General features: G+C 40.8%; 1 protein-coding gene across 6 annotated transcripts in view; it reads left to right on the forward strand.

Moving 5' to 3' along the window:
* Window positions 1-26787, forward strand: part of APP (amyloid beta precursor protein) — a 313323-nt gene that overhangs the window by 41878 nt on the left and 244658 nt on the right. For all 6 annotated transcript variants that reach the window (XM_018050523.1, XM_018050579.1, XM_018050642.1 and 3 more), the window contains exon 2: window positions 25434-25601. In XM_018050523.1, coding sequence (XP_017906012.1) covers window positions 25434-25601 — 168 coding nt within the window. The remainder of the gene's footprint in view (window positions 1-25433; window positions 25602-26787) is intronic.

The following is a 26787-nucleotide window of genomic DNA, read 5'->3' on the forward strand; positions in this document are numbered from 1 at the left end:
AAAGATGGGCTCAATACAGGACAGAAATTGTAGGGACCTAACAGAGCAGAAGATATTAAGAAGAGGTGGCAAGAATACACAGAAGAACTGTATAAAAAAGATCTTCACGACCCAGATAATCACGATGATGTGATCACTCACCTAGAGCCAGACATCCTGGAATGTAAAGTCAAGTGGGCCTTAGAAAGCATCACTACAAACAAAGCTAGTGGAGGTGATGGAATTCCACTTGAGCTGTTTCAAATCTTGAAAGACAGTGCTGTGAAAGTGCTGCACTCTATATGCCAGCAAATTTGGAAAACTCAGCAGTGGCCACAGGAGTGGAAAAAGTCAGTTTTCATTCCAATCCCAAAGAAAGGCAATGCCAGAGAATGCTCAAACTACTGCCCAATTGACTCATCTCACACGCTAGTGAAGTAATGCTCAAATTCTGCAAGCCAGGCTTCAGCAATACGTGAACCGTGAACTTCCAGATGTTCAAGCTGGCTTTAGAAAAGGCAGAGGAACCAGAGATCAAATTGCCAATGTCCACTGGATCATGGAAAAGGCAAGAGAGTTCCGGAAAAACATCTATTTCTGCTTTATTGACTATGCCAAAGCCTTTGACTGTGTGGATCACAATAAACTGAGGAAAATTCTGAAAGAGATGGGAATACCAGACCCCCTGACCTGCCTCTTGAGAAACCTATATGCAGGTCAGGAAGCAACAGTTAGAGCTGGACATGGAACAGACTGGTTCCAAATTGGGAAAGGAGTACATCAAGGCTGTAATATTGTCACCCTGCTTATTTAACTTCTATACAGAGTACATCATGAGAAACGCTGGGCTGGAGGAAGCACAAGCTGGAATCAAGATTGCCGGGAGAAATATCAATCACCTCAGATATGCAGATGACACCACCCTTATGGCAGAAAGTGAAGAGGAACTAAAAAGCCTCTTGATGAAAGTGAAAGAGGAGAGTGAAAAAGTTGGCTTCAATCTCAACATTCTGAAAACGAAGATCATGGCATCTGGTCCCATCACTTCACGGCAAATCGACAGGGAAACAGTGGAAACAGTGGCTGACTTTATTTTTCTGGGCTCCAAAATCACTGCAGATGGTGATTGCAGCCATGAAATTAAGACACTTACTCCTTGGAAGGAAAGTTATGACCAACCTAGACAGCAAATTAAAAAGCAGAGACATTACTTTGTCAACAAAGGTCTGTCTAGTCAAGGCTATGGTTTTTCCAGTGGTCATGTATGGATGTGAGAGTTGGACTATAAAGAAAGCTGAGCACCAAAGAATTGATGCTTTTGAACTGTGATGCTGGAGAAGACTCTTGAGAGTTCCTCGGACTTAAAGGAGTTCTAACCAGTCCATCCAAAGGAGATCAGTCCTGGGTGTTCATTGGAAGGACTGATGTTGAAGCTGAAACTCAATATGTTGGCCACCTAATGCAAAAAGCTGACTCATTTGAAAAGACCCTGATACTGGGAAAGATTGAGAGCAGGAGGAGAAGGGGACGACAGAGGATGAGATGGTTGGATGGCATCACCGACTCGATGGACCTTGGTTTGGGTGGACTCCAGGAGTTGGTGATTGACAGGGAGGCCTGGCGTGCTGCGGTTCATGGGGTTGCAGATTCGGACACGACTGATAAACTGAACTGATGAGTTATATGCGTTTTTGATTGGAAACATAAGTGGTTTGGCTTTTGTGTGATGTTGAAGGCTTTTATCTTCTTTATATTGAAACTGGAGTAGGTTGCCATGCCCTTCTCCAGCGGATCTTCCCAAACCAGGGATCAAACCCAGGTCTGCTACATTGCAGGCAGATTCTTTACTGTCTGAGCCACCAGAGAAGCCCATGAATACTGGAGTGGGTAGCCTATCCCTTCTCCAGGGGATCTTCCCTACCCAGGAATTGAACAGGGCTCTCCTGCATTGCAGGCAGATTTTTTACCAGCTGAACTACCAAGGAAGCCCATAGTCAAAATTAACACAACTTTTTCCTGTTATAGTTGTAGAAACCATTTTAGAAATAGTGAGGTTCTGGGTATGATGTTAATTACCCTTTACTTGTCCAATGCTTTTTACTCATCATCGTTAATGAGTTCCCCAATATCAGAAAACACATGTTTAAACATCTGTAAAAAAAAAACAGATCTTCCTTATTTAGGAGCTGGGCTGACCTCTCTCTCACTTGTATAAAAATGGGAAAGGCAGAAAGAATCTGTATTCTCTATTGTGACATCACTAGTAATTCTCATGCGTGTATTGTGGAAACAAAAGCACTAAGTCTTTCTCTTCTGGGTTTATGCTTCAGTTCAGAGTTATGATATCCATGTCTTCTGTCTTTTCTTTTTTTAGTCCTTATTCACCCATTGTTTTTACTTAGCGTCATTTTAATGAATTTTAGAAATGTGATTTTGTAATCCCAGGATGTGATTTAAGTACATGCACCTATCATCAACCCTCTCACATTTATTTCACTAAATGAATATCTAACTTAAAAATTTTACTGGAATATAGCTGCCTTATAGTGCTATGTTAGCTTCTACTATAGAGCAAAGTGAATCAGCCACATGTGTGGATATATCCCCTCCTTTTTGTATTTCCTTCCCATGTAGCTGCCTCAATGCATTGAGTAGAGTTTCCTATGCTATCCAGTAGGTTCTCACTAGTTTATTGTTTTATACATAGTATCAGTAGTATATGTACATAAATCCCAATCTTCCAGCTCATACCACCTTTGTCTCTGTTTCTTTTTGGGAAGTAGATTCATCTGTTCCATTTTTCTAGATTCCACATATATGCATTAATATATGGTATTTATGATATAAGTCAAAATCTAACTTAAGAAACCTCAATTCAGTTTACCTGTATAGTTTATTGGACTTTATAAAGTTCTTGATTCTCATTGTCTTGCATGTTTCTGAATGCTTTTATGATTGGCTTTTGAAGTATTTGGGGCATGTGTGCACACATCTTTCCTATCGGCCCTTTTCTTGCTTTGCATTCTATATGGCATATCGTTATGTTGCTTAGAGCCAAATAGGATGCTTTATAATGAATTCTGTGGTCACAGGGTAATACTCTCCCCTCTCATTCCCTCCAAGACTTCTTCTCGGTTTTATTTGTCAATATTTTGTCTTACTCAAAATGACTTGCGTAAATTTTGCTTGATCATCCATTGCAAATCTCTCACCATGTTTTTCAAGCTCTTCCAAATATGTTAAATGTGCCACAGTGGATGGTTTCATGGCCAAATATATGTTTGCAAAACCTTGGTGCAGAAAAAGTTGAACTAGCTTCATTATTACAGGATTTTCTCCAAGTCTCCAATATCCATCTTGAAGGTTCCACTTCTCATATGTGTTTAACAATGAAATTCCCCCTCCAGTAGGAAATAACTAAATGTCTCGAGAACACTGGGAAATTAATCGAGGCATATATAAATACTTTGAAAAAGGTGTCTTGAACTCTGCCGGGCCATTTTGAGTATACACTATGCGTGAGATATGTGTATATACTAATATGCACGTGTGCATGCTTACATGCTCAGTCATGTCTAACTCTTTGCAGCTCTCTGGACTGTAGACTTCCAGGCTCTTCTGTCCATGGAATTTTCCAGGCAAGAGTACTGGAGTGGGTTGCTGTTTCCCACTTCAGGGAATCTTCATAACCCAGGGACCAAACCCGTATCTCTTGTGTGTCCTGCATTGGCAGGCAAATTCTTTACCCTGAGCCACGTGGGAAGTCCTATATATATATATTCCTGCACACAGATATATTTAATAATTTATTGGTATGAGCTTGCAGCAAAAACTGTCTTAACGTAAAATAAACTTCCTATTAAAATGAATTTCATACTGTGGCTAAATAAACAGACTGAAAAATTCTTAGCCTCTTGAAAATTGCCACAGCTCTTTCACCCTGATAAGAATTGTTGTGATAGTACGCTGGGTAGACTTCATGAAACGTGTATTAGGCATTTTAAAAAGAGCTAAAGTAACCATTAACCTGCCTGAATTAAATATCTTAGATGGTTTGAAAATACTGTTGAGACCTGGTGAGTCAGACCTGCCACACTGAGCTTGTAGGTCATAGCTGTGTATGAGGACACACGGGTGTTGTCGTGACTGGTTTGTCTCTTAGAAACAGCTTGGCAGGCAGACATCTTGCAGATAAATGAGGGAAGATTGTCTGTTTCAAGTGGCATAAGGCATTCTTTTCCAGTGTGTCATATCTGGTTATGCAGTCAGCATTTTCCTGAGAGCAGAAAATCCCCTCTCAGAATTCTTGAATAAATAGCAGACATCTGTGGAGATAACTCTCAGGAGATTTGAAAGACTAGAAATGTATTCATTCAGTCTCTTCAGATATGTCCAGAAGCTCCTCATACTGGAATTCCTTCCTCTTTCTTTCTTACTAGAAACAAGCTGAGTCATTGTGGTTCACTCTTAAAACAAATTGCTTACCACCCACTTTATGTGTATTATTGAATTTAATCCTCATAATAACCTGTGAGGTCAGGTGTTAACATATCTACTTTAGAGATAAAGGAAATCAAGAGTTAAAGTTAACAAGTGCCTCCCAAACAGAAGTTGCATGCTAGACACAGCCTGTTTTCCTTTTGATTCCAAGGTTTAAAATAGTAACTTCAGGGGTGGGTTCCCTCAGCCCGTCCCTCCTACAGGCACCCTGAACCGGTAAGTCCCCTGAGATCTCTAAGAGCTCTTTTAGAAAGTGATGGATTAAACCAGGTTCATAGTTGCAAGTACAGGCCATAAAGAAGTTTCTGGAAACAGGCAATTTTTAGTCATGACTTGTCATACAGTTATTGATGTATGTAACTTGTTAGTGTATGCTTGTTATTCCAGTAGAGTTAATGGCTTATTTAAAGGAATGCCAGTGGTTTAGCCCTCTCTCTCTTTGCCGAGCTCATTCATTATGAAGTGATTGGATAGTGTTAGAAAGTCTACTCAAGGAGAGATGATCTGGCTGGATTCCTTAGTCTTGAGTGTGGTCCTACTTCCACATGAATTTTGCTCAGATGTAGTTACCACCCATGTGTGTGTATAGGTTGAATAATTACCCCTGACTTCTTTTTTTTTTTAATTTTTTTTTTTACTTTATTTTGCTTTACAATACTGTATTGGTTTTGCCATACATTGACATGAATCCACCAGTACCTCGACTTCTTAATTGAGAGATTACTGTAATAGACAAATAAGGAGCTAATAAAGTTAATTTTTTAGTATTTATACAAAATAATTATGGCTTATTCTTGAGTAGAATGGCTATTCTGCTTAATGTGAGTTACTTTTGATGTCCCAAGTACCTTACAAAACGTATATGTGTTTATATAGGGCTTCCCTAGTGGGTCAGTTGATAAAGAACCTGCCTGCAAAGCAGGAGACCTGGGTTTGATCCCTGGGTTGGGGAGATCCTCTGGGATCTTAGAGAAGGAATTGGCAACCCACTCCAGTACTCTTACCTGGAGAATTCCATGGACAGAGCAGCTGCGCAGGCTGCAGTCTATGGGATCGCAAAGTGCCGGATACGACTGTGCGACTTTCACTTTCGTGTGTGTGTATATGGGGGACTGTCCTGTGCCTTGTAGGATGTTTAGAAACATCCCTCCCCTCCACCTACCAACAGTACCACCCGAGTTGTGACAACCAGTTTTCCCAAGATCCTTGAGCGTCCTCCACTGGAATCAATACATGGGGCTCAAAAAGCAAAATGGCTTATGATCCATGTAGGTAACAAGCTTTCTATGATGGAGAACAGCTGAATAATATGGGCAAGCCTGGTGCCAGGGTAAAGCATTTCTTTACTGAAGATTGGCCATGCTTCATAAAAGAAAGCAGATGCTTGTGGATATTTTGAGAGTTCGCCCTCATTAGGCCAGAAGAGTTTAGTGTTACGTGCACACCAGCATAATTCCCTCTGTAGAAAAATGCTGTGCCTGTAAAACATTTGAACAAATCTGAAAAGGTGCTTCCATTCCAGTTACTAAGATTCTTATTTCTTAGGATTCTATACCATGTGTGTGTGTATGAGATAGAGAGAATGAGAGAGATCACAGCTGTGTGCCTCTCGGTTTGTTTGAACGAATTTGTTTAAAAAGTCTGGCCCACATAAGCAGCCCATACTTAGTTTTCTTGGTGGAACTTAAATCTTGCCAGCACAACACAATGCCTCTCTCCCTTAACGGCAGGATGTAGATTATATTGCAAACTCTTTCTCTGTCTTAGGGCTTATTTTTCTGTAAACATGTCAGAAAGACATCTCCGTGGTTCGAGAGAATGGATTAGCAATGCAAGATTCTGGATATTTCTGTCCCCAGGTTACATAGGCACAGTGTTCCATGATGGAACAGCAACCCTACACAGCTCCATTAAACATCTGTAGTTTTGAAAATTAAAGTTTCCTATCACTTAAGGCAAGGAAATGTAATGGGTGGAGGGACCAGATTGAGTATAAGACCTGCTGGTGTGGTCTGGGGCGCACAGCCGTATGGCAGAATAGGTTGTTTTGTCAATAAATTGGGAAGGGCGTGACCAGTGTAACTGTTGCTTTACTTTTTCCACCCCAAGGGGACGAACTGGCATCCTCTAGCCTGAGGCCCGTTGTTGTTAGCTGGGAAGGCATTGCAGACTCACGCCCTGCCACCACCGCCATGTGCCCGCTCCTGAAACTGACCAGTCTTCCCAGCTCCCCCGCCTCCACTGCCATGCTCTGTCCTCACTGCTCGTGCCTTGCTTCTGCGTGGTCTTGCCTGTGCCCATCTCCTTTGTCCCTACATCCCAGGGCCCACTCTCCATTACGCATAGTAAGCGCAGTGAAAGCTTTGGGTGAAAAGGTTTCAGTGTTCATTTCTTTTCGAATCAGAAGGGAAAAAATGGCTATAATAATGAATAGATACTCATGACTCAGCTTGAATGACTCATCTTTATACTAACACAGTCCCCAAATGAAACTTTTTTGCAAAGATATTTTGTTTAAGTCTTTATTGAATTTGCAAGCCCACGCATCCCCTTCATACAAGGATAGGATGCTGTTCTTGCTCTCTTTGAAGTGTGGCATTTGCTGCTCCCTGTGGCTTTGGAGATTGCTTACAAATTCAAGGTCGTTCAGACCCGACACTGTCCTCCTCCCTTTTATGCCTCCTCTCCGCAGCTCATCCTATGTAGATTTTCTGCACCAGTTTCTGGTTCTGCATCCTTTGTGCAAACTCCATTCTCGTCTCTGCAAATCTAACCTTAGTCAATGCTTAATCACACCAGCATCTTGTATTAGCAAGTGGATCCTCCTCGTTTTCATCCCCACCATTGCATGCTCATTGAAGTCAGCGGTGTTCAGCTCACCCCTTCACCCCCAACCTTGAATGTATTTGGTTCCAGGGAAATGTTTATCTTAATATATGGCCTCAAGCCAGCACGTTCCTGAAACTTAACCCAGGAGTCCAACGACTCTGAAAGCTTGTCTATTTGCAGTGGGAAGGGCAGCTGCATGATAATCAAAGGCATATGCTATTTGGCCCGACTGTTCAACAAATAGTTTCTCTCTCTTCCTGTTGTATTTTCAGGTGTATTTTTTTTTTTTACACGAGCCTTCACTTGAGGTGTTACATTATACTGAAATCTCTGAGGATCAGTTCTGTGCCACTGAGGGCTTTTAGCTGCAGAATTATTATTTTTTTTAATAGTTGATTGGATGCTGTCTCGAAGGAGTCTGGCTGTCCACACTGTTCATGCAATTCTTGGAGTCTAGTGAGATGATCTGATTTTTAAAATGCTGCCTGAATTGCAAAATCATGCTCCTTTCAGGAATGTGTTCTCAAAGAGTTAGAAAATTAACACTGAACCTTGTGGAACCACCTCGCTTTGTGTCCCCTATTTTTTTTTTTTTCCCTAGGAGGAGTCTGAGGATCCTGAACAAGCTGAGCTGTAGTTGGCACGTGGGAGCTGGTAAAGGCAGGAGTGTGGGTTCTGTAGTTTCATTTCTCCACCTGAGGAATTCACTTTCCTGGTGCCACAAGAAGAAACAAAATCTCACAAGCATGGAAGTGGCATTACTGTTCCACGCCCTCATTGATAATTACACTTTCTACACTTGAGTTTCTTATTGTTGTTGTTTTTCATGCCAGACATTCCTTAATGCTTTCCGTAAATATTTATTGAATGCCTTTATATGCGGGGGGCGGGGGGGGGGAGAGGTGAATAGTTAAAGATCAAGGCGGATCTCCAGTAGACAGTGAAGTTCCTCATCTTGTTTGTATTTACATTGAAAAAAAAAAAAGGAATGCTTATCCCACACACTTGAATCATTTAGACATTATCTTTACCCCAACAGATAGTATTTATTATCTTTATCCCAATAGATAGTATTATGGCACCCCATAATACTCTCACTGTTGCTTTCAGATTATCTCCATGTAGGTCATATCTGGACCCCTAAACAGCCCTGTGGGTTCTGTCTTCACTTAGAGGTAAAGAAACTAAGGCTTAAGTGTCTGTGTTCACTGAAACTAACATTAAGAGAAAAGTAAAACACCAATGTGTGTGTTTGTTTTTTTTGACTCCTGGTTTTCTGTTGTTTCTGCAAAGATTTTGTTTTGTAGCTGAGAAAAGAGAAATCCACTGCTCCCTTTGTTATGAATTATTTTCTCTTCCCATTGAAGTGCCTTGGTGCCTTATTTAAGAAGGATAACCTACCCATGCTTATCAAGCAAGTAGCCTGAAACTTGAGCCTTGAGTATTTTTCAGTTATAGCCCTGGAGGAAGAGAAATAATCTTAGTTTACACTAAAAATGATAAGTTAACAGAAAACACTTGGAACAATGAGCAAGAATGCTGTTTGAAAGTTATCTTAGGTTTTTTACATCAGCTTAACATTCTCTCTGATTTCTGTTATGTTTGCAAAGCAGTTTTCTTCTATGCAAGAAAGTCCCAGTAATGAAAGCACAGTGGTGTGAAAGTGATAAGCAGACAGAAAAGGCAGATAGATAAATATTATGCAACTTTGGTGAAAGGACAGAAACCAAAGGATAGAATGGAAATATCCTGTGTGTTTATCCAAAATACTTCATGATTTTTGTTTCCTGAAATCATTCTCTCAGTATTCTGAAAAGAGGAAGATGATATTCTAGATATTTGATGCTCTTATCCCATATAATGTATTTATTTAGATTCTGTCTTATTCCAACAGGGTGGCTTCTTATTCTCTGAACATAAATATGAAAGTGTGTGCATTTGTGTGTATGTATGAAGAGAAGAGACCAGAAGTAAATAGTAAATATCTGAAATCCTCTGTCTCAGTTGGCTTTCACAGAGTAAATTCTTTTATTTCCTCTCCATCCTCTTCCTATTTACCTCATCACCTGTAATGTGACTTGTGTTAAAGATTTTTCAGAAACTTTTTCATGAAAGGTGTTAATTATCCACTTCCACTTAGGATCTTTCTCACACTCTTAATTGAAGGTCACGTACTAATGGCAAGGACTGGTTGGTACCATCTTATAAAACAGAAGCCCCTGTTTTTATCAGGCCCATGCTGAAATATATAAGTACCTTAAATTTTGCGTCTATAACAGCATGCCAGCTGTCTCAACTGCTCCGCCCCAGGCTAGTAGGAAGTCTGATGGAAATGACTGCCTAGAGGGTTCACATGAGTGCCCTTCATCCCTCTGTGAGCTGCTCTGAGATTTCTTTTTTGAAATGTGTTAAAAACTTTATATTTTTTTAAACTTATTTTTAACTGCAGGATAATTGCTTTACAATATATTATGTTGGTTTCTGCCATACATCAGTAGAAATCAGCCATAGGTATACACATGTACCCTCCCTTTTGAATCTCCTTCCCACCTTCCCTGGGCTTTCCTGGTGGCTCAGAGAATAAAGAATCTGCCTGCAGTGTGGGAGATCGGGGTTCGATCCCTGGGTTGGGAAGATCCCCTGGAGAAGGAAATTGTAACCCACCGCAGTATTCTTGCCTGGAGAATCCCAAAGGACAGAGGAGCCTGTTGGGCTACAGTCCATAGCGTCTCAAAGAGTTGAACACTACTGAGCGACTTCATTTTCTTTCTTTCCCACCTCCCACCGCATCCTGCCCCTCTCGGTTATCACAGAGCCCCGGGTTTGTGTGCCCTGCATAAAACAACAAATTCCCACTGATTATCTGTTTCACATATGGCAGTGTATATGGTTTAGTGGTACTCTCAACAATTTGTCTCATTCTCTCCTTACACTGCTGCTCTGAGATTTTATTATCCTTATCATTGAAGGACAGCATTATATCTTAATGGAAAATGAGCATCTTTGTAAGGATCTTCAACCTTAGGAGTATTTTCATGCTATTTTAATATTAGAATTTAAAGATACTAAGGGATATGGGTAGTCTGAAATGTATTGGGTCCAGATATGGATACTGGCTCCCTCACTGCAGCTGAAGACTTGTTGTTCAGTTGCTCAGTCGCGTCTGACTCTTCGCAGCCCTGTGGACTGCAGCACGCCAGGCCTCCCTGTCCTTCACCCTCTCCTGGAGTTTGCTCAGACTCATGTCCATCGAGTCGGTGATGCCATCCAACCATCTCGTCCTTTGTCATCCCTTCTTCTCCTGCCTTCTATCTTTCCGAGCATCAAGGTCTTTTCCAGTGAGTTGTCTCTTTGCATCAGGTGGCCAAAGGATTCGAACTTCAGCTTTAGCATCAGTCCTTCCAATGAATGTTCAGAGTTGGTTTCCTTTAGGATTGACTGGTTTGATCTCCTTGCAGTCCAAGGGACTCAAGAGTCTTCTCCAACACCATAGTACAAAAACATCAGTTCTTTGGTGCTCAGCCTTCTTTATGGACCAACTCTTACATCCATACATGACTACTGATAGCTCTGACTTGAAGGACCTTTGTCAGCAAAGTAATGTCTCTGCTTTTTAACATGCTGTCTAGCTTTCTCATAGCTTTTCTTCCAAGGAGCAAGCATCTTTTAATTTCATGGCTGCAGTCACCATCTGCAGTGATTTTGGAGCCCAAGAAAATGAAGTCTTTCATGGTTTCCCCATCTATTTGCCATGAAGTGATGGGACCAGATGCCATGATCTTCGTTTTCTGAATGTTGAGTTTTAACCAGCTTTTTCACTCTCCTCTTTCACTTTCATCAAGAAACTCTTTAGTTCCTCTTCACTTTCTGCCATAAGTGTGGTGTCATCTGCATATGTGAGGTTATTGATATTTCTCCCCACAATCTTGATTCCAGTTTGAGCTTTATCCATCCTGGCATTTCGCATGATGTACTTACTCTGCATATAATTTTAATAAACGGGGTGACAACATACAGCCGAAGACTAGGAATCTCATTAACCACCTCTCCCTGTTTTTGCCCTCATTGTCTCTCCACCTACATTGGTTTCACAGTGACTTGAAACCTGAAACCTAGTAGAGGCTATATAGAATAATAGAGATGAATTTCTGGGCTGACAAAGAGCAGAGAAGTATGCTCTTTTCTCTCTTGTCCAAGTAGTATGGGTAACTCTTACGAATATATCCACTTCTGTACTATGTACTGTACATGACCTTACTATGCATGTTCTAATTAAATGATCTGGCTCCGTTTGTAAAGCGACTTCTGGAAGCTTGTTTTCCACTTATTTCCCTCCTGCCTCTTGTTCAAACACTGTTGTCTTCCCTGCTCCACCCAATAATCCCTGGGGCCTCTGTTTCTTCTATGCTTTACATCGTTGCAGTAAGTGAAAGAAATAAAAAGGAAAAAAAGAACTAACAAACTTTAAAAATTTGTAGTGCTGACTTCAGCAACAGATATATTAAAACTTGTACCATAAGCCTAAGTTTTGTACCTTAAGCCTAAGTTTTATGCTCTTGAAAATTCATTGTAGTGCTATAGATAAGGTGCTGTTGACAAAAGTCTGGTTTAGAGCTGTGTTAGATCGTGAGGCATATGATATTGAGTAAAAGATAAAGGCTCTGTGAATCTGCCAGGTTGATGAGTGAAGTACCACAAATTTGTCAACATCCAGTGTCTCATATTAAGAGGACTCACCTTAGGAATAGTCCTAACAATTTAGCTTGAAAATTCTGTAGGCAATAGAATCAGTTATATCTAGAGTTCATAACTGTTCCACTTACTTGGCTATGTCTGTACACTAAACTCAGGTGACACTGAGACTTTAACTTTGAGACTTGTTTGGTGCCAAGTGGTATGATCTCAATGTGAGGTATCAAATGACAGAAGTGCTTGCCACAGCATTCCAGAACTCCATATGTCCCCATTTCTCACCCTGCCCTTTTCTCTGCACACACACCTGCCTCCTACAGCTGGGCCTGGGCTGTGTGTGGCAAGAATCCTCTCTGCTTTTGTTCCACGGCATTCAGCAATCACAAAGTGGTTGGTGGAGTGGAGTATTTGGTGATGAAATTTGCGTGTCCTTTCCTGGAAGAAGTGTAATTAGAATGTTGTTGTTGTTCAGTTACTCAGTCGTGTCCAACTCTTTGTGACTCCATGGACTGCAGCACGCCAGGCTTCCCTGTCCTTCACCATCTCCTGGAGCTTGCTCAAACTCATGTCCATCGAGCCAGTGATGCCATCCACCCATCTCATCCTCTGTTGTCCCCTTCTCTTTCTGCCTTCAATCTTTCTCCCCAGCATCAGGGTCTTTTCTAATGAGTTGGTTCTTTGCATCAGGTCACCCGAGTATTGGAGCTGATGTTGTATTCACACAGCCACATATAAAACGTGAGCAGGAGCATCGTCTATTTAATAACACTACATCATATTTATTAAAGTATTTCCTTTCAAAAACATTGAGTGACACAGACATACAGAACAAATGAGTGATTCCCAATGGGGAGAGGAAAAGGGGGAGAGCAACATAGGGGCTGGGCACAAACTATTATGTATAATATAAGCTACAGGGATACGTGGTACAACATGGACAATATAGTCAGTATTTTACAATTACTATAAATGGAGTACAACCTTTAAAAATTGTGACTCACTATTTTGTACACCTATAACATATTCAGCAACTAATTTTCAATTAAAAAAACCAATTGAGTTAAAATGCATTTATTTTCTTTTTAAGGCCAGTGCATTTAAGCAAATTGTTTATCATCTGCGGACATATAAAGAAAAAGAAAAACCCTATCATCAAAATCTCAGTTGGAACACTAAATTTTGGCTGGGAAAATTTCATAAAATATATAAAATTTACAGTCGCAGGGTAGATTTGCTTATACAAGTTTTTCTAAATTTGCTTTAAATTTTTTCAGTAAGAGGATTGAGTAATCAGTTTTTCAATTTAAATTTATGTTAATTACAGTGAACTCAAATGAACAGTTCAGTTCCTCCATTGAACCAGCTGGTGCTCCCAGTATGGTTAGCCCTGAGCATCGGGGGTTCAATATCCAAGGAACACTGACTGTACCATGTCCTTTGATATAAGGGACCTGGGTTTGGTACAGAGGGTGGGGCAGTGGGGAGGACCTAGAACAAATCCCCTGTGGGTACTGAGGAACCTTATAACCATTTTGAGAATTCACTAAGACCCATCAGGTACCAATAGAGCAAATAGTAGAAAAGCAGAGTTTCTAGGGGATCAGTGCCTCAGCAATCTGGTAGGGCTGACATCCAGGTTCCAAGCGAGGAACTTAGCTGTGAGGCTGTCACACAAAATTTTATTTCAGTATAAGGTCCTATTGCTTAAAAACTTTCGGAAACAACCTCATCGGTGAAGAATCCTCCTGCAGTGCAGGAGATGCAGGTCCGATCTCTGGGTTGGGAAGATCCCCTGTAGGAGGAAATGGCAACCCACTCCAGTATTCTTGCCTGGAAAATCCCATGAACAGAGGAGCCTGGCAGGCTACAGTCCATGGGGTCTAAAAGAGTTGGAGAAGACTGAGCGGCTAACGCACATATACTTCAAAAATTAAGTTTGATTGTCATCCTTCTGAAATAACATTGAGCTCTGGTTCTGTCAGTACTTTATTGCTGTATATAATACTTGCCTGTATTAATTTCTCTTGCTACAATAATGCTGCTAAGCCACAACCCAACCCAAAGTTCAGTGGCTTAAAGTAATAATTTTTATAGCTCACATGCCTATGAGTCACCTGATCTTGGCTGAAAAATGAAAGTGACTCAGTCGTGTCCGACTCTTTGCAACCGCATGGACTATACTATACAGTCCATGTAATTCTCCAGGCCAGAATACTGGTGTGGGTAGCCTTTCCCTTCCCCAGAGGATCTTCCCAACCCAGGGATCAAGCCCAGGTCTCCCGCATTGCAGGCAGATTCTTTACCAGCTGAGCCACCAGGGAAGCCCAAGAATACTGGAGTGGATAGCCTATCCCTTCTCCAGGGGATCTTCCCAACGCAGGAGTCAAACTGGGGTCTCCTGCATTGCAGGCGGATTCTTTACCAACTGAGCTATCAGGGAAGCCCTTGATTAGGAAGATCTTGGCTGAGCTTGGCCAAATTTGATAGAAAATAGTGATACTTACAAAATTGAAATTGAATGAATTATCTCTTGTATCTAAAGTGTGAGAAGTAATAGAGTTTCAGTTTTCTCTGTAGCATTGTGGGCTGAATGCTTATCTGTCCTAGCTGTCAGAACTAATGGAAATCATACTGGAAAACAGTTCATTTGGTACCATCAGATTCCTTTATAGTGAATGCCATTCAAACCAGCATCCCCATGGAGCCCAGTTTCCATGTCTTTAGCTGTTTAGCAATGTGGCTTAAATGCAGTAACTCTAGAGTGTGCCTTTAGCAAAGCACTGTCTTTTGAGATTTGCTCTAGTTGCTCTCTCTCTCTGTAAACTCTGTTTATTACTGCTATTAACACCATGTTACTACATATTATACAGATGGCTTTATAGTAGGTATAATACAGGAATATGGGACTTCCCTAGCTCAGATGGTAAAGAATCTGCCTTCAATGCAGGAGACCCGGGTTCAATCTCTGGGTCCGGAAGATCCCCTGGAGAAGGAAATGGCAACTGACTCTAGTATTCTTGTCTGGAGAATCCCATGGACAGAGGAGCCTGGTGGGATACAGTCCATGGTGTCACAAGAGTCAGACATAACTGAGTGACTAAAACACATACACAATACAGGGATATGCATAGATAGGTATGCTCATTGCCTGTGAATGTGCTCATTGTTGAGAAATTAGCAAATAAAGATAAAATAACATAAGCCTTGAAGGATATGCATTCACAATTTGGACTGTTGGGGATTCTGGGCCCCTACTTTGGTGATTCGATTAGCTGTTTCTGATTAAAGGTAAGAACTAATTTAGGAGAAAGTTTTCCCTTTTCATTTCTGGGGCAGCTTCTTAAAGAGGAGAACTTCACTGGTGGCTCAGACCGTAAAGCATCTGCCTACAATGAGGGAGATCCAGGTTCAGTCCCTGGGTTGGGATGATCCCCTGGAGAAGGAAATGGCAACCCACTCCAGTATTCTTGCCTGGAAAATCCAGGAGCCTGATGAGCTACAGCCCATGGGGTTGCAAAGAGTTGGACACGACTGAGCGACTTCACTTCTTAATGAGGAAGCTACCAAAGGTTACTAAGTGTTAACGTCTAGGAGTTTAATTTAGAAAATGCAGATTAAACGTTTAAACTTTTTTTAAAAACTGAATTTGTTGCCCTTTTACGTGGTCTAAAAATATTTTTTAAGAGCCAGTAGCAAAGAACTGTAAGATACTACTATCATCAGGGAGAAACTTATTTGAAAATAATATTCAAGTAATGAAAATAAAAATGCTTAAGAACTAGTAGCAGGAATGCCAGCTGGTTAACTATGAAAAAAAGTAAGCATGGACGTTGGAGTAAACACCAGTGATTAGACTCTTAGGGAGGTTTTGAGCATTTCTGATTATCTAAGTAGATGTGGAAGTGAATTATCTTGGTTCTTCTGAGAGTCAAATAAGATAATGAAGGGAAAGGCCTAAGCAGATGCGTCCGTTTTTGCCCTTAACTCTGTTTTTATCTTCATGTTCACATGATCAAGGCTGATGAGATATAATAATATTGACAGAGTCAAAGTAATATAAAAATCATGATACAGTATGTTTTTGTGTGTGAAACATGGCAGGAAAACTACAAGACGGAATTAAAGAGATAAACATCAAAGTGATCCACGTTGAAAAGAATTTTGATTGTTACGTCAGAGCGCAATAAACACAATTATATGTGGTATAGTATGTATATGATGTATATGTATATATGCATTCAGTTAAAAGATAGGACATTTACTCTTAGGACTAAATGGGCATTAATTGGATAGAAAACTATAGCCTAAAGAGTTTGGTTGGTTGTCCTACATGAGGCTTTGTTTTTTTTTAATTCCAGTTTTATATCTATTCCAGGCAGTGGGCATCACTCTTCTTGGGCCTGCCTAAAATTTGTGCTGTAAACATGGGTAATTAATTGAATGAGTGTTGAATAACAAACTTTTCTGTTAAGACAACTCTTGATTTTCTGCTGGGCACCAGCAGCGAGAATTTATTTACAGGCCTTTGTTGTAAGTTGGAAGGAATCTGGGGTCAATTTTAGAATATCTATCCTTTAAGCAGAAGAAAAACAGTTTGATACTATCAAATAACAAAACTAAAATAATTTAGTAATAAGTTTGATGTCCTTCAGTCAGAGAAAGACAGTCCATGGATTGGAGGAGTACAGTGTCTTATAAGCATTGTTGTAAAGACATTTGGGGCAAGAGTGAGTTTATAGAGCTTTCGTTTTTTTAATCAAATCTTATTGGAGCTTAGTTGTTTTATGGGCTTCCCAGGTGGCGCTGCTGGTAAAGAACCTGCTTACCACTGCAGGAGTCACAAGAGACATCAGTTTAATCCCTGGGTCGGGAAGATCCCCTGGAGGAGGGCATGGCGGTCCACTCCAGTATTCTTGCCTGGAGAATCCCATGGACAGAGAAGCGTGGAGGGCCACAGTCCATAGGATTGCAAAGAGCGACCACCACTGAAGTGACTTCGCACACATGCCCGCATAGTTGCTTTGTGATTTTATGTTAGTTTCTACTGTACAGCAGAGTGAATTGGCTATATGTGTATTTCCCCTCTTTTTGGATTTCCTTCCCATTTAAGTCACTGCAGAGCACTGAGTAGAGTTCTCTGTGCTGCAGTGTTGTTGTTCAAGCACTGAATCATGTCCAACTCTTTGCAGCCCGTGGAGTGCAGCACGCCAGGCTTCCCTGTCCTTCACTGTGTCCTGAGTTTGCTCAAACTCATGTCCACTGAGTCAGTGATGCCATGCAACTGTCTCATTCTCCACTTCCCCCTTCTTCTCCTGCGTTCAGCCTTTCCAAGCATCAGAGTTTTTTTCCCAGTGAGTCTGCTCTTCACATCAGTTGGTCAGAGTATTGGAGCTTCAGCTTCAGCATCAGACCTTCCATTGAGTATTCAGGGTTCATTTCCAATAGGTTTGATGGGTTTGATCTCCTTGCTGCCCAAGGGATTCTCCAGAGAGTCTTCTCCAGCATCATAATTCAAAACCTTCGATTCTTCGGCACTCAGCGTTCTTTATGATTCAACTCTCACATTTGTACATATGTACCATAGCTTTGACTATATGGATGTACCTTTGTTGGCAAAATACAGTACAGTAGGTTCTCATTAGTTATCTGTTTTATACATAGTATCAATAGAGCTTTAAAAGAGGCAATATGGTAATGGATTATCTAGAGAGGTCAGGAAGGGAATTTCCTTATAAGGCTCAGTTCAGTCGCTCAGTTGTGTCTGACTCTTTGTGAACCCAAGAATCACAGCATGCCAGGCCTCCCTGTCCATCACCAACTCCCGGAGTTCACTCAGACTCACGTCCATCGAGTCAGTGGTGCCATCCAGCCATCTCATCCTCGGTTGTCCCCTTCTCATCCTGCCCCCAATCCCTCCCAGCATCAGAGTCTTTTTCAATGAGTCAGCTCTTCGCATGAGGTGGCCAAAGTACTGGAGTTTCAGCTTCAGCATCATTCCCTCCAAAGAAATCCCAGGGCTGATCACCTTTAGAATGGACTGGTTGGATCTCCTTGCAGTCCAACGGACTCTCAAGAGTCTTCTCCAACACCACAGTTCAGAACCATCAATTCTTCGGCGCTCAGCCTTCTTCACAGTCCAACTCTCACATCCATACATGACCACTGGAAAAACCATAGCCTTGACTAGACGGACCTTTGTTGGCAAAATAATGTTTCTGCTTTTAAATATGCTGTCTAGGTTGGTCATAACTTTTCTTCCAAGGAGTAAGCGTCTTTTAATTTCATGGCTTCAGTCACCATCTGCAGTGATTTGGAGCCCCCAAATAAAAGTCTGACACTGTTTCCACTGTAGCAGGTCCTATTTTCAGGGTAAATCAAGCTCAGGCTCAGCTGGAGGACTCTGATTGTGTGTTAGGATTCCTTGACAGGTGTTTCCCTCACGTGCAGGCTGACATAGGTGTAGACTTGTGATGTGGGCCGCACCCCTGGGATGGCCTCCAGGCTATGTGTCTCCGTTTAAGAATTAGCTTTGTCAATATCAGCAGAGGCCATGGATCCATCGAAGAGCTAGAACTGTCATTTGAAGCCAGTTCACTGATGTCCCCAAAAGAATGTCAGATTTCAAGGAGTGAAATATGTGGATTAGATCTGTGAAAGGGATGTCTTCTCTGTGACAAGTCATTTTGAAGCCTGAAACTTGAGCTCTGATCTTCCCAAGTAGCACAGTGGTAAAGGATCCACCTGCCAGTGCTGGAGACTCGGGTTCGATCCCTGGGTCGGGAAGATCCCCTGGAGGAGGGCATGGCAACCCGCTCCAGCATTCTTGCCTGGAGAATCCCCATGGACAGAGGAGCCTGGCGGGCTACAGTCCCATGGGGTCATGAAAGAGTCAGACACCACTGATTACGCACGTCATGTTGTCGAGCTCTGAAATAATTGTACAGCAGCTAACGAGTGTAAGGAGCGTAGCCCCTCTCCACACAGGTGAATTGAAGCTGTGTGTGCAGTTTTGGTAATCACATTTCAGTTTTCTGTATGCTTTGATTAGCTACTCTGTTCTTTCTCACTACAAATACACGCACCCACACACAGGGGCCAAACCTTGGAAAATTACAATTTTCCGTTTTAATTTGAGAGTCACCCTGGTCACATCAACAAAACCCTTGACGGCATAGGTCCAGCTCCCAGCCCTGCCTGTTCATACTTCTGTGACCTTAAACAAATTCCTTCAGAGCCTTTTCCTTCTGCTTAGAGTTGAGACAGATGATTTTACAGATTCTTTCAGTTCTGTGATCCTGATTTTAATTTCAGTTCGCTGTTGGAGACAAAATGGGCAATTGCAGATGGTCTGCTTCTGCTTAAGTTACCGTTGTTGGGTTTTGGGGTGTTTTTTTGTTTTGTTTTGTTTTTGCATTTAAAGGAAAGCCTTGCAAATCTTCTTTTGCTTTGGAGACTGAAAATTTGTTTGTTAAGGATTAAATGAGGTACTTTATTTGGCCTTGAAAGGAGTTCATGCTCAAATCTTCTTGATTGTGATGCTGCAGAATAATTACATTGAAAATGGAAAATTTGAATGTTTTAAAATATTTTTGTGTGTGTGCAGGGGGTATAATTGTATTGTGCCCAGGCTAACGGAAAATTGTTTATACGAGGAAACCATGGCTGTGATAGAAGTAGCATCATGTTGTACTTTTTAAAAGATACTCATTATATAAAATCTAATCACTCCAAGGAAATTGTGTACTGATTAAATAGTAGTCAATACTCGACTATAGGAGGCCAGCTATTCAGACCAGTGAGAAGTTCATTTAAATGCAGAAACCAGATGGTTTTCGTTAGCCACAAACCTTAAAATTACATAAATCCACGGATGCTAAGCTATGGATCTGTGCCTTCTCCTTGCCAAGCTAGACTTCTCGGCCAGTGAAACAGAGAGTTCCTTGTTCCCTTTCTCTTTTAGTTGGGACTGTGTGGGGAGGAATGCTGCCAAGCCAGCTCTATAAGGAATTTTGATCTCCTTGATGATAATAAAGAGAAACTTTTTGGAGCAAGGGAACACCCAGTTTGAAAGACAGTGAGAGAACTTGTTTGAGAAGTTGGTTTTGTGCTTGTAAATTGCACCGATTCTAGCTAGGTGTATGTCTCCAGGGTCACCTCTGCAGAGTGGCCCAGATTAGGTATATATATTTTATTTGTTTGTTTTGATTTCCCCTTCAGCTTTTTAAAAGCTGTTCTCTAGCTAACTTTCTTTTGGAAAGTCCATTTTCACTTGGGTAGCTTGTCTGTTTATGATGACCCTAAAATACGGAGCTGGCAGCAAATGGTTGTTTTTAAAAGATTGACAGCATTTTTTAGGTGTAGCTTTGGGTCTCTGTAGTTCAGAGCATTCTGTAAACAGCCTGTTGCTTCTGAGGCAGTGTGCATGCACCCTTGTTTCAGCCGGTTATTCTGTTCCTTGTCATTGAGCACTGTTTTCCCATGGGAAAGCATCTTTGGTCTTATGATGTCAGTGGAAAGTCATTCAAGTTATAAGAATTATCTTCGTCTTCAGTCGCTCTGAAATGCAAAGACTATGAATGGCCATTTATAGCAGGGTGCCAATCTTTTATGTATTGTCTTAGATTTCTGCCAAGTAACATTAAGTTGTTACTTTAGATGGTGTTAAGATGAAAGCAAAATTAAAGTAATAGTTATTCAAGTGGGTATATTTCCCATCCACTCAAGTTTATATTTTCTATTAAAAAGAGAACTGTTTTGTAAAAGTTAGGGATAATTACCTTTAGGATGACTTTGACAGGGTATTATGCATTGTCTCTAGCTGCAAATAATTTACTCTAGGATGGAAAGATTTCATTTTTAAGAGTGTTCATTTTAACAAGTCCTGAAAAGGACACTGTGTATGCTGTATTAAGCCATTTTTTGAGGCTTCATTCAGGGAAAGGGATTTGGGTGAACCTGTTGGGCCCTTGGAAGGCTAGGTATTATCCTCTGTGTGACCTCCTTGCCGTGGTGGTCACAGTCTCCTTCTGTTTGAATGCCAGCGAGTGAGTGGGCTTCTCTCAGAAACCAGGCTTTGTTTCTTAGATGGGTTATTTGACACCAGTAAGGATCCTGGGTTGTTTGTCTTAATTAACTGAACCGGGGATATGTTACTTAAAACCTGAAATTCTTTGCAGGTGGACTTCATTAAGAATAGAAAAGCTTCAGGTTCGGTTTGTTCTCTACTATTCCCTTACTCTGATCTTGTACGCAGCTGGTGCTGGCTTGGAAAAGAATTTTTGTCCAAGAAATAACGTTTTTGTGATTGAAGTATTTATTTATAAAGGGCTTCTTGTAATGTCAAATGTCACAGTTATGCACATACAGCCAGTTTTATAATTTCCAGAATAATAAGTTGTCCTAAGTATTGAGAAATCAAGGTTTGAACTATTAAACAGCTCCATTCTAAGAAAATGGGCATGTTAATGATCGTGACTCACCATACTTTTTTTTTTTTTTTAAAGTTAATACTAAATCTCATCTGGTAGAAATCTGAAAGGAATTGAAGCATATGTCTTCTTAACTCCCATTGTCAAAAGGAGAAAATCATAGGCAATTAAAGATGTATTCCAGTAAGATGATAGGGCCATAATCAATTCATTTGAGGGGAATGAGAAAGTGATTACTACCATTTGGTAGTGGGAATATAGAAACATACAAACAGATGGCAATTAAAATAACTGTAAAGTCAAAAAGACAGAAAAATAATGAAGAATGGAAAAAATAGAAAGGTGGTAAAAAGTCAAGGTAGGAAAACTGGAGAAACGTTTGATGTGTTTGTCTGATAGAGTGGCCAGTGTCTCAGCTTACCGGTGCATCTGACAGTTTTAGCGCTACAAGTCTCATATCCTGGAAACCCCTTAGTCCCAAGCAGACTGGTTGGACATGTTACTGTCAGGATAAGCACTTGCCTGATTTACTACCTTGTCCCTAAAGGCACAGTGCCTAGCATGTACTGTATACTCAAATTTACTGAATGAAGAAATGTTAGTTGCTTTATTTATGTATTATTGCTGTGGTTATATTTTAGTTGCCACTCAGCAGCAAGGAGGTGAAAGACTTCTTCAAGTAGGTAAAAGAGAAGCAATGGCCTAATCTTTAGGAATGTCTTATTTGTGGCATTGAAGGATTTTGAGTTAGTAAGAGGATAATCAGAAAAACAGAGAGCCAGGCTAGTTCATTGCAACAGAAGCTAAGCGGAAAGACTTGTAAGGAAGAATTCAGGTATGGCAAAGAAACTGAAAAGTAACAGGCATTGGAGAAAAATACTTCCCTTTCTCAGGAAGTTATATGTAACCTTTGAGAAAATTGTTCCAGGGGTGGGAATGTAAACCACACTATAAGAGTCTAAAGAAGCAGGTAAGAAGGTGGTATCATTGAGCATTTAAATCACCATCTGATAGGATTTGTTGGAAAAAATGAAAAAATAATAGTTCTTCTAGAGCAAAGATAGGTAAACTAGGGGCCACTGGCCAGATCTGGTCTACTGCCTGTTTTATGAAGAAAACGTTCCTATGAAGCAGCCACACCCATGTTGTCTGCGGCTGTTTTTGCATCGCAGCAAGGGACTTAAGGGCTGCCTGCTAAGGCAGGAGACATAAGAGACACAAGTTCGATCCCTGTGTCAGGAAGATCCCCTGGAGGAGGGCATGGCAACCCACTCCAGTATTCTTGCCTGGAGAATCCCATGGGCAGAGGAGCCTGGCGGGCTACCATCCATAGCGTTGCAAAGAGTCCAACATGACTGAAGCGACTCAGGGCACACACAACGGAGTTGAGCAGGTACAAGAGACTGTATGGTTCACAAAACCTAAAATATTTACTGTCTGGCCTTTGACATAGAAAATATGTTGACCCTCCCTGCTCTAGAATATAATAGAATGGGAGGAAATATTTTTTGTCTATTTGCTTTTTATTTCAGTAGAGGAGATCTGAGCATATTTGTGGATGTATTGTGAAGCTGGAGAAACGGAAGAACTTATTGGGTATCTTATTGTTGTGTAATAGGTTACCTCAAAACTAATGGTTTAGAATAACAAAGACTAATTATCTCAGTTTCTGTGGATCGAGAATTTGGGAGTGTCTTCTGGGTGGTTCTGGCTCGAGTTCTCCCTTGAGGTTTCAGTCATGTCGGCAGGTGAAGGCTTGATGAGGCTGTCGGGTGTTTCCAAGCTCATTAATGTTGCTGTTAACAGGAGAGCTCGATTCTGCATTACATGGGCCTCTCCACAGGGCTGCTTGAGTGTCCTTCCAACATGGCAGCTGGACCCCGCCCCCCAATACCAAGTGATCCCAGAGAGCAGCAAAGCAACCCTAAGGCCCTTTACAGCCTTGCCTTGGAAAACATATATCATTTGTGCCCTATTTTATTTGCTGCAACAGAAAAACCCTGAATATTTTATGGAAGACAGTGATGAGAGCATTAATCTAGGAAGTAGGGACTATTGAAACTCTTGGAAACTGGCTGCCATTGGGGAGAGAAATTGGTACCTCATGTTCCTTGAGAGGAGGATTTGGAATCAAGGGCCTTCGTGTTGACAAGGAGATAGAAACTGTGGTGAACTCACTGTGGAGAATCTGAGTACAGAGAAATGTTGAGATAGAGAAGGGGTTTTTTATTCAACAAAATTTTGTTTTTTTATTCAACAAAATTATTACCAACCATGGTAAAAGATCATTAGTCTCCCTGTTTGGTTAGGGGTAAGTTCTCAAGATTCTTAGACTGGAAGTCTTTGGGACAAGAATGAGTTTGAGCAGAATAAAGTACCATGGCAAATACAATGGTGATTTCATTATTAGATTTTTAATTCCTTGACAGTGGAATTTAAAAATAAATGTATTAATACATAAATTGTATGTATTTATCTATATTATAAATATATTTTATGTCCTTCATTGCATCTAATATGGGGCCTTGTCTATAGGTATCTGACTACTTGACTTTCTTGCGATGTTATTATCTTACTACTTAATTCAGTAAAATGGACAAAATTTATATGCTCTTTTTTGAGGATCAAGGCATTGAATTTACTCTTATTCCGTCAGGAAAACTGTGAAACTTAGCGTTTGTGGAGCATTCTGCTCAGACTGTTTGCATCTGTTGGAGCATGGGCCTCTCATTTTCCGACTTGGAAATTATAGGTGGTGGGGAAAGCCCCAAACTGGGGAATTGAGGGATCCCAGCTACTCTGCTGACAGTCCAGGACTATGGCTTGCATTGCTATTTGTTACCTCGGGCATCAGAGAAGCAGAATCTTACTAAATACATTTTACAAAGCAGAACTAGAAATGTAGAAAATGTTACCTGAAACGTGGTTTTAGAGATTGTGCCCAGTAGCTTTTGCTCAGGTCTGAGAGGTCTCAGATGAGTTCAATGCAAGTTTTTTTTTTTTTTTTTAAAGGATAAAAATCCTCTTAGGGATTTATGGACAAAATATATATGATGATGACTAGAATGGACAGATGTTTGATCTATTTTTACATTTCTGTGGGAAGAAGTGTCAGGAAGCTCTTTCTTTAACCAAAATCTCTTGGTGTAATTTTAGTGTTGTTGTTTTTTTCCCTCCTGTGAGCAGTTTTTAGACATGATAGAAGTTATTCTAGAATCACCCGGTTCCCAGCTACATGAATGGCTTCTGTTGGAAGTTAACTCTTCTTGGCATGGACCTCACACATTTCCTCGGCAGCTGGATTTAACCAGGGAGGAATTACTTGGCCACCATGTCCTGTCTTTTGATTCTTTGGTTTTGAATAAGACTTTCACTCTTGCCAATTATTTTTCATCTCTTGCTGATTTTTTTTTCCCTTTCTGAGCTATCAGAACCTCATAAGTGGGGTAGTATGGATATTTCAGAACTTCCATTTTCCCCTTTTAAAAATATTTATATGGGAAATTCCCTGGTGGTCCGGTGGTTAGGACTCAGTGCTTCACTGCTGTGACCCAGGATCAATCCCTGGTCAGAGAACTAAGATCCCACAAGCTGTGTGGCATGGCCATTGTGTATATATATATATATATGCTGTGCTGTGCTTAGTCGCTCAGTCCTGTCCTACTCTTTGCAACCTCATGGACTATAGCCCACCAGGCTGCTCTGTCCATGGAATTCTCCAGGCAGGAATACTGGAGTAGGTAGCCATTCCCCTCTCTAGGGCATCTTCCGGACCCAGGGATCAAGCCCAGGTCTCCTGCATTGCGGGCAGATTCTTTACCATCTGAGCCACCTGGGAAGCCCAGGACACATAAAGCTTAACCCATAGAGATTCATAATTGAGAGTTCCCAAGAATAGAGCTATTTTTCGCATATCTCCATGCCATGTTTCTCTTCATAGCCCTTCCTCCAACCTCCACCCCAGAGCTATGGATTTCTATAACTAACCGAAACTTACTTTTCCAGGTGCCCACTGATGGCAATGCCGGCCTGCTTGCAGAACCCCAGGTGGCCATGTTCTGTGGCAAACTGAACATGCACATGAACGTGCAGAATGGGAAGTGGGAGTCGGATCCATCGGGGACCAAGACCTGCATTGGCACCAAGGAGGGCATCCTGCAGTACTGCCAGGAAGTAAGTCTCCGCGGGCGGCCCACGGCTCATGTTGGATCCCATGCGTGTTTCTTGGTCACTTAACTTCTTTCATATTTGTATTTTATCACTTGCAGTGAGCATCTTGGTTCCTAATGATTCACCATACCATGTTTACTTGCTTTGTCCTATAGTATTACTGAATTTACTAAACTGTTAGTAAAACCAACTTAAGTATAATCTTGTATGTAAAATATACTTCAATTTTTTTAAGAAAGAGAAAAACTTTAAGGTGTCTTGGCACGTCTGTTTATCTTTAGAGTATATCCCACTATGGCTGTGTAGTTGAGGTATTGTGTTTAAAAGTAACTAGAAATTGGGAGATTGGGATAGACACACTATTATAAATAACCAATATGAACCTACTGTACAGTGCAGGGAACTCCACTCAACACTAATGATCTATGGGAAAATAATCTAAAAAAGAACACAGATAACCAATTCATCTTGCTGTACAGCAGAAACTAACATATTATAAATGAACTATACTCCAATAAAAACTTTCTAGAAATAAATAAAAGTGACTAGAATTAACTTTATGTTATCAATTTGATATATTTTAGCTCATTTATTTGTTTAGATTTAATTTTAGTTTTTCACTCCTTGTTACTATTTGAAAACGTGAAACACTTAGATTACTGAAACACTAAAGCAAGAAGCTGCCCTATGAAATCTCACTTACCACCGTCCTCTATTAATAAATATTTTCATCATTCTTGATTTATCCTTCTTGCAAAAGGCAGAATGGATACTTTTCCTGTCTTTCTTATAAAAAAGATAGCTTACAGTAAGTACTATTCTGCGCTTTGCTTTTTTAACATAACTTTTAGATCCTGGAAATCACCCCCTTGTCATTTGTAGAGATCTTCGGCCTTCGTGTAATTTTTCCAAGTTTTCTTGCCATTATTATATACGGTGTTTTTTTTTTTTTTTTTTTAATTAATTCCATTTAAAATAACTGGAGTCGGGAAAGCTTGGAAAATCTGTGGGGTCGCAGAGTCGGACACGACTGAAGCGACTTAGCAACAGCAGCAGCAAGGCATGTCGTCCCACGTTTCTAGATAGTTACATATTCCTATAATATGTGACTCTTTGTGTTTTAAGAACATTTCAAGGAATTAGTCTTAATGCGTCCTGACAAAGCAAAATTTCTTACCTTCCATAAACA

This window comes from Capra hircus, chromosome 1 (genome assembly GCF_001704415.2).
Source record: "Capra hircus breed San Clemente chromosome 1, ASM170441v1, whole genome shotgun sequence".
Lineage (NCBI taxonomy): Eukaryota > Metazoa > Chordata > Mammalia > Artiodactyla > Bovidae > Capra > Capra hircus.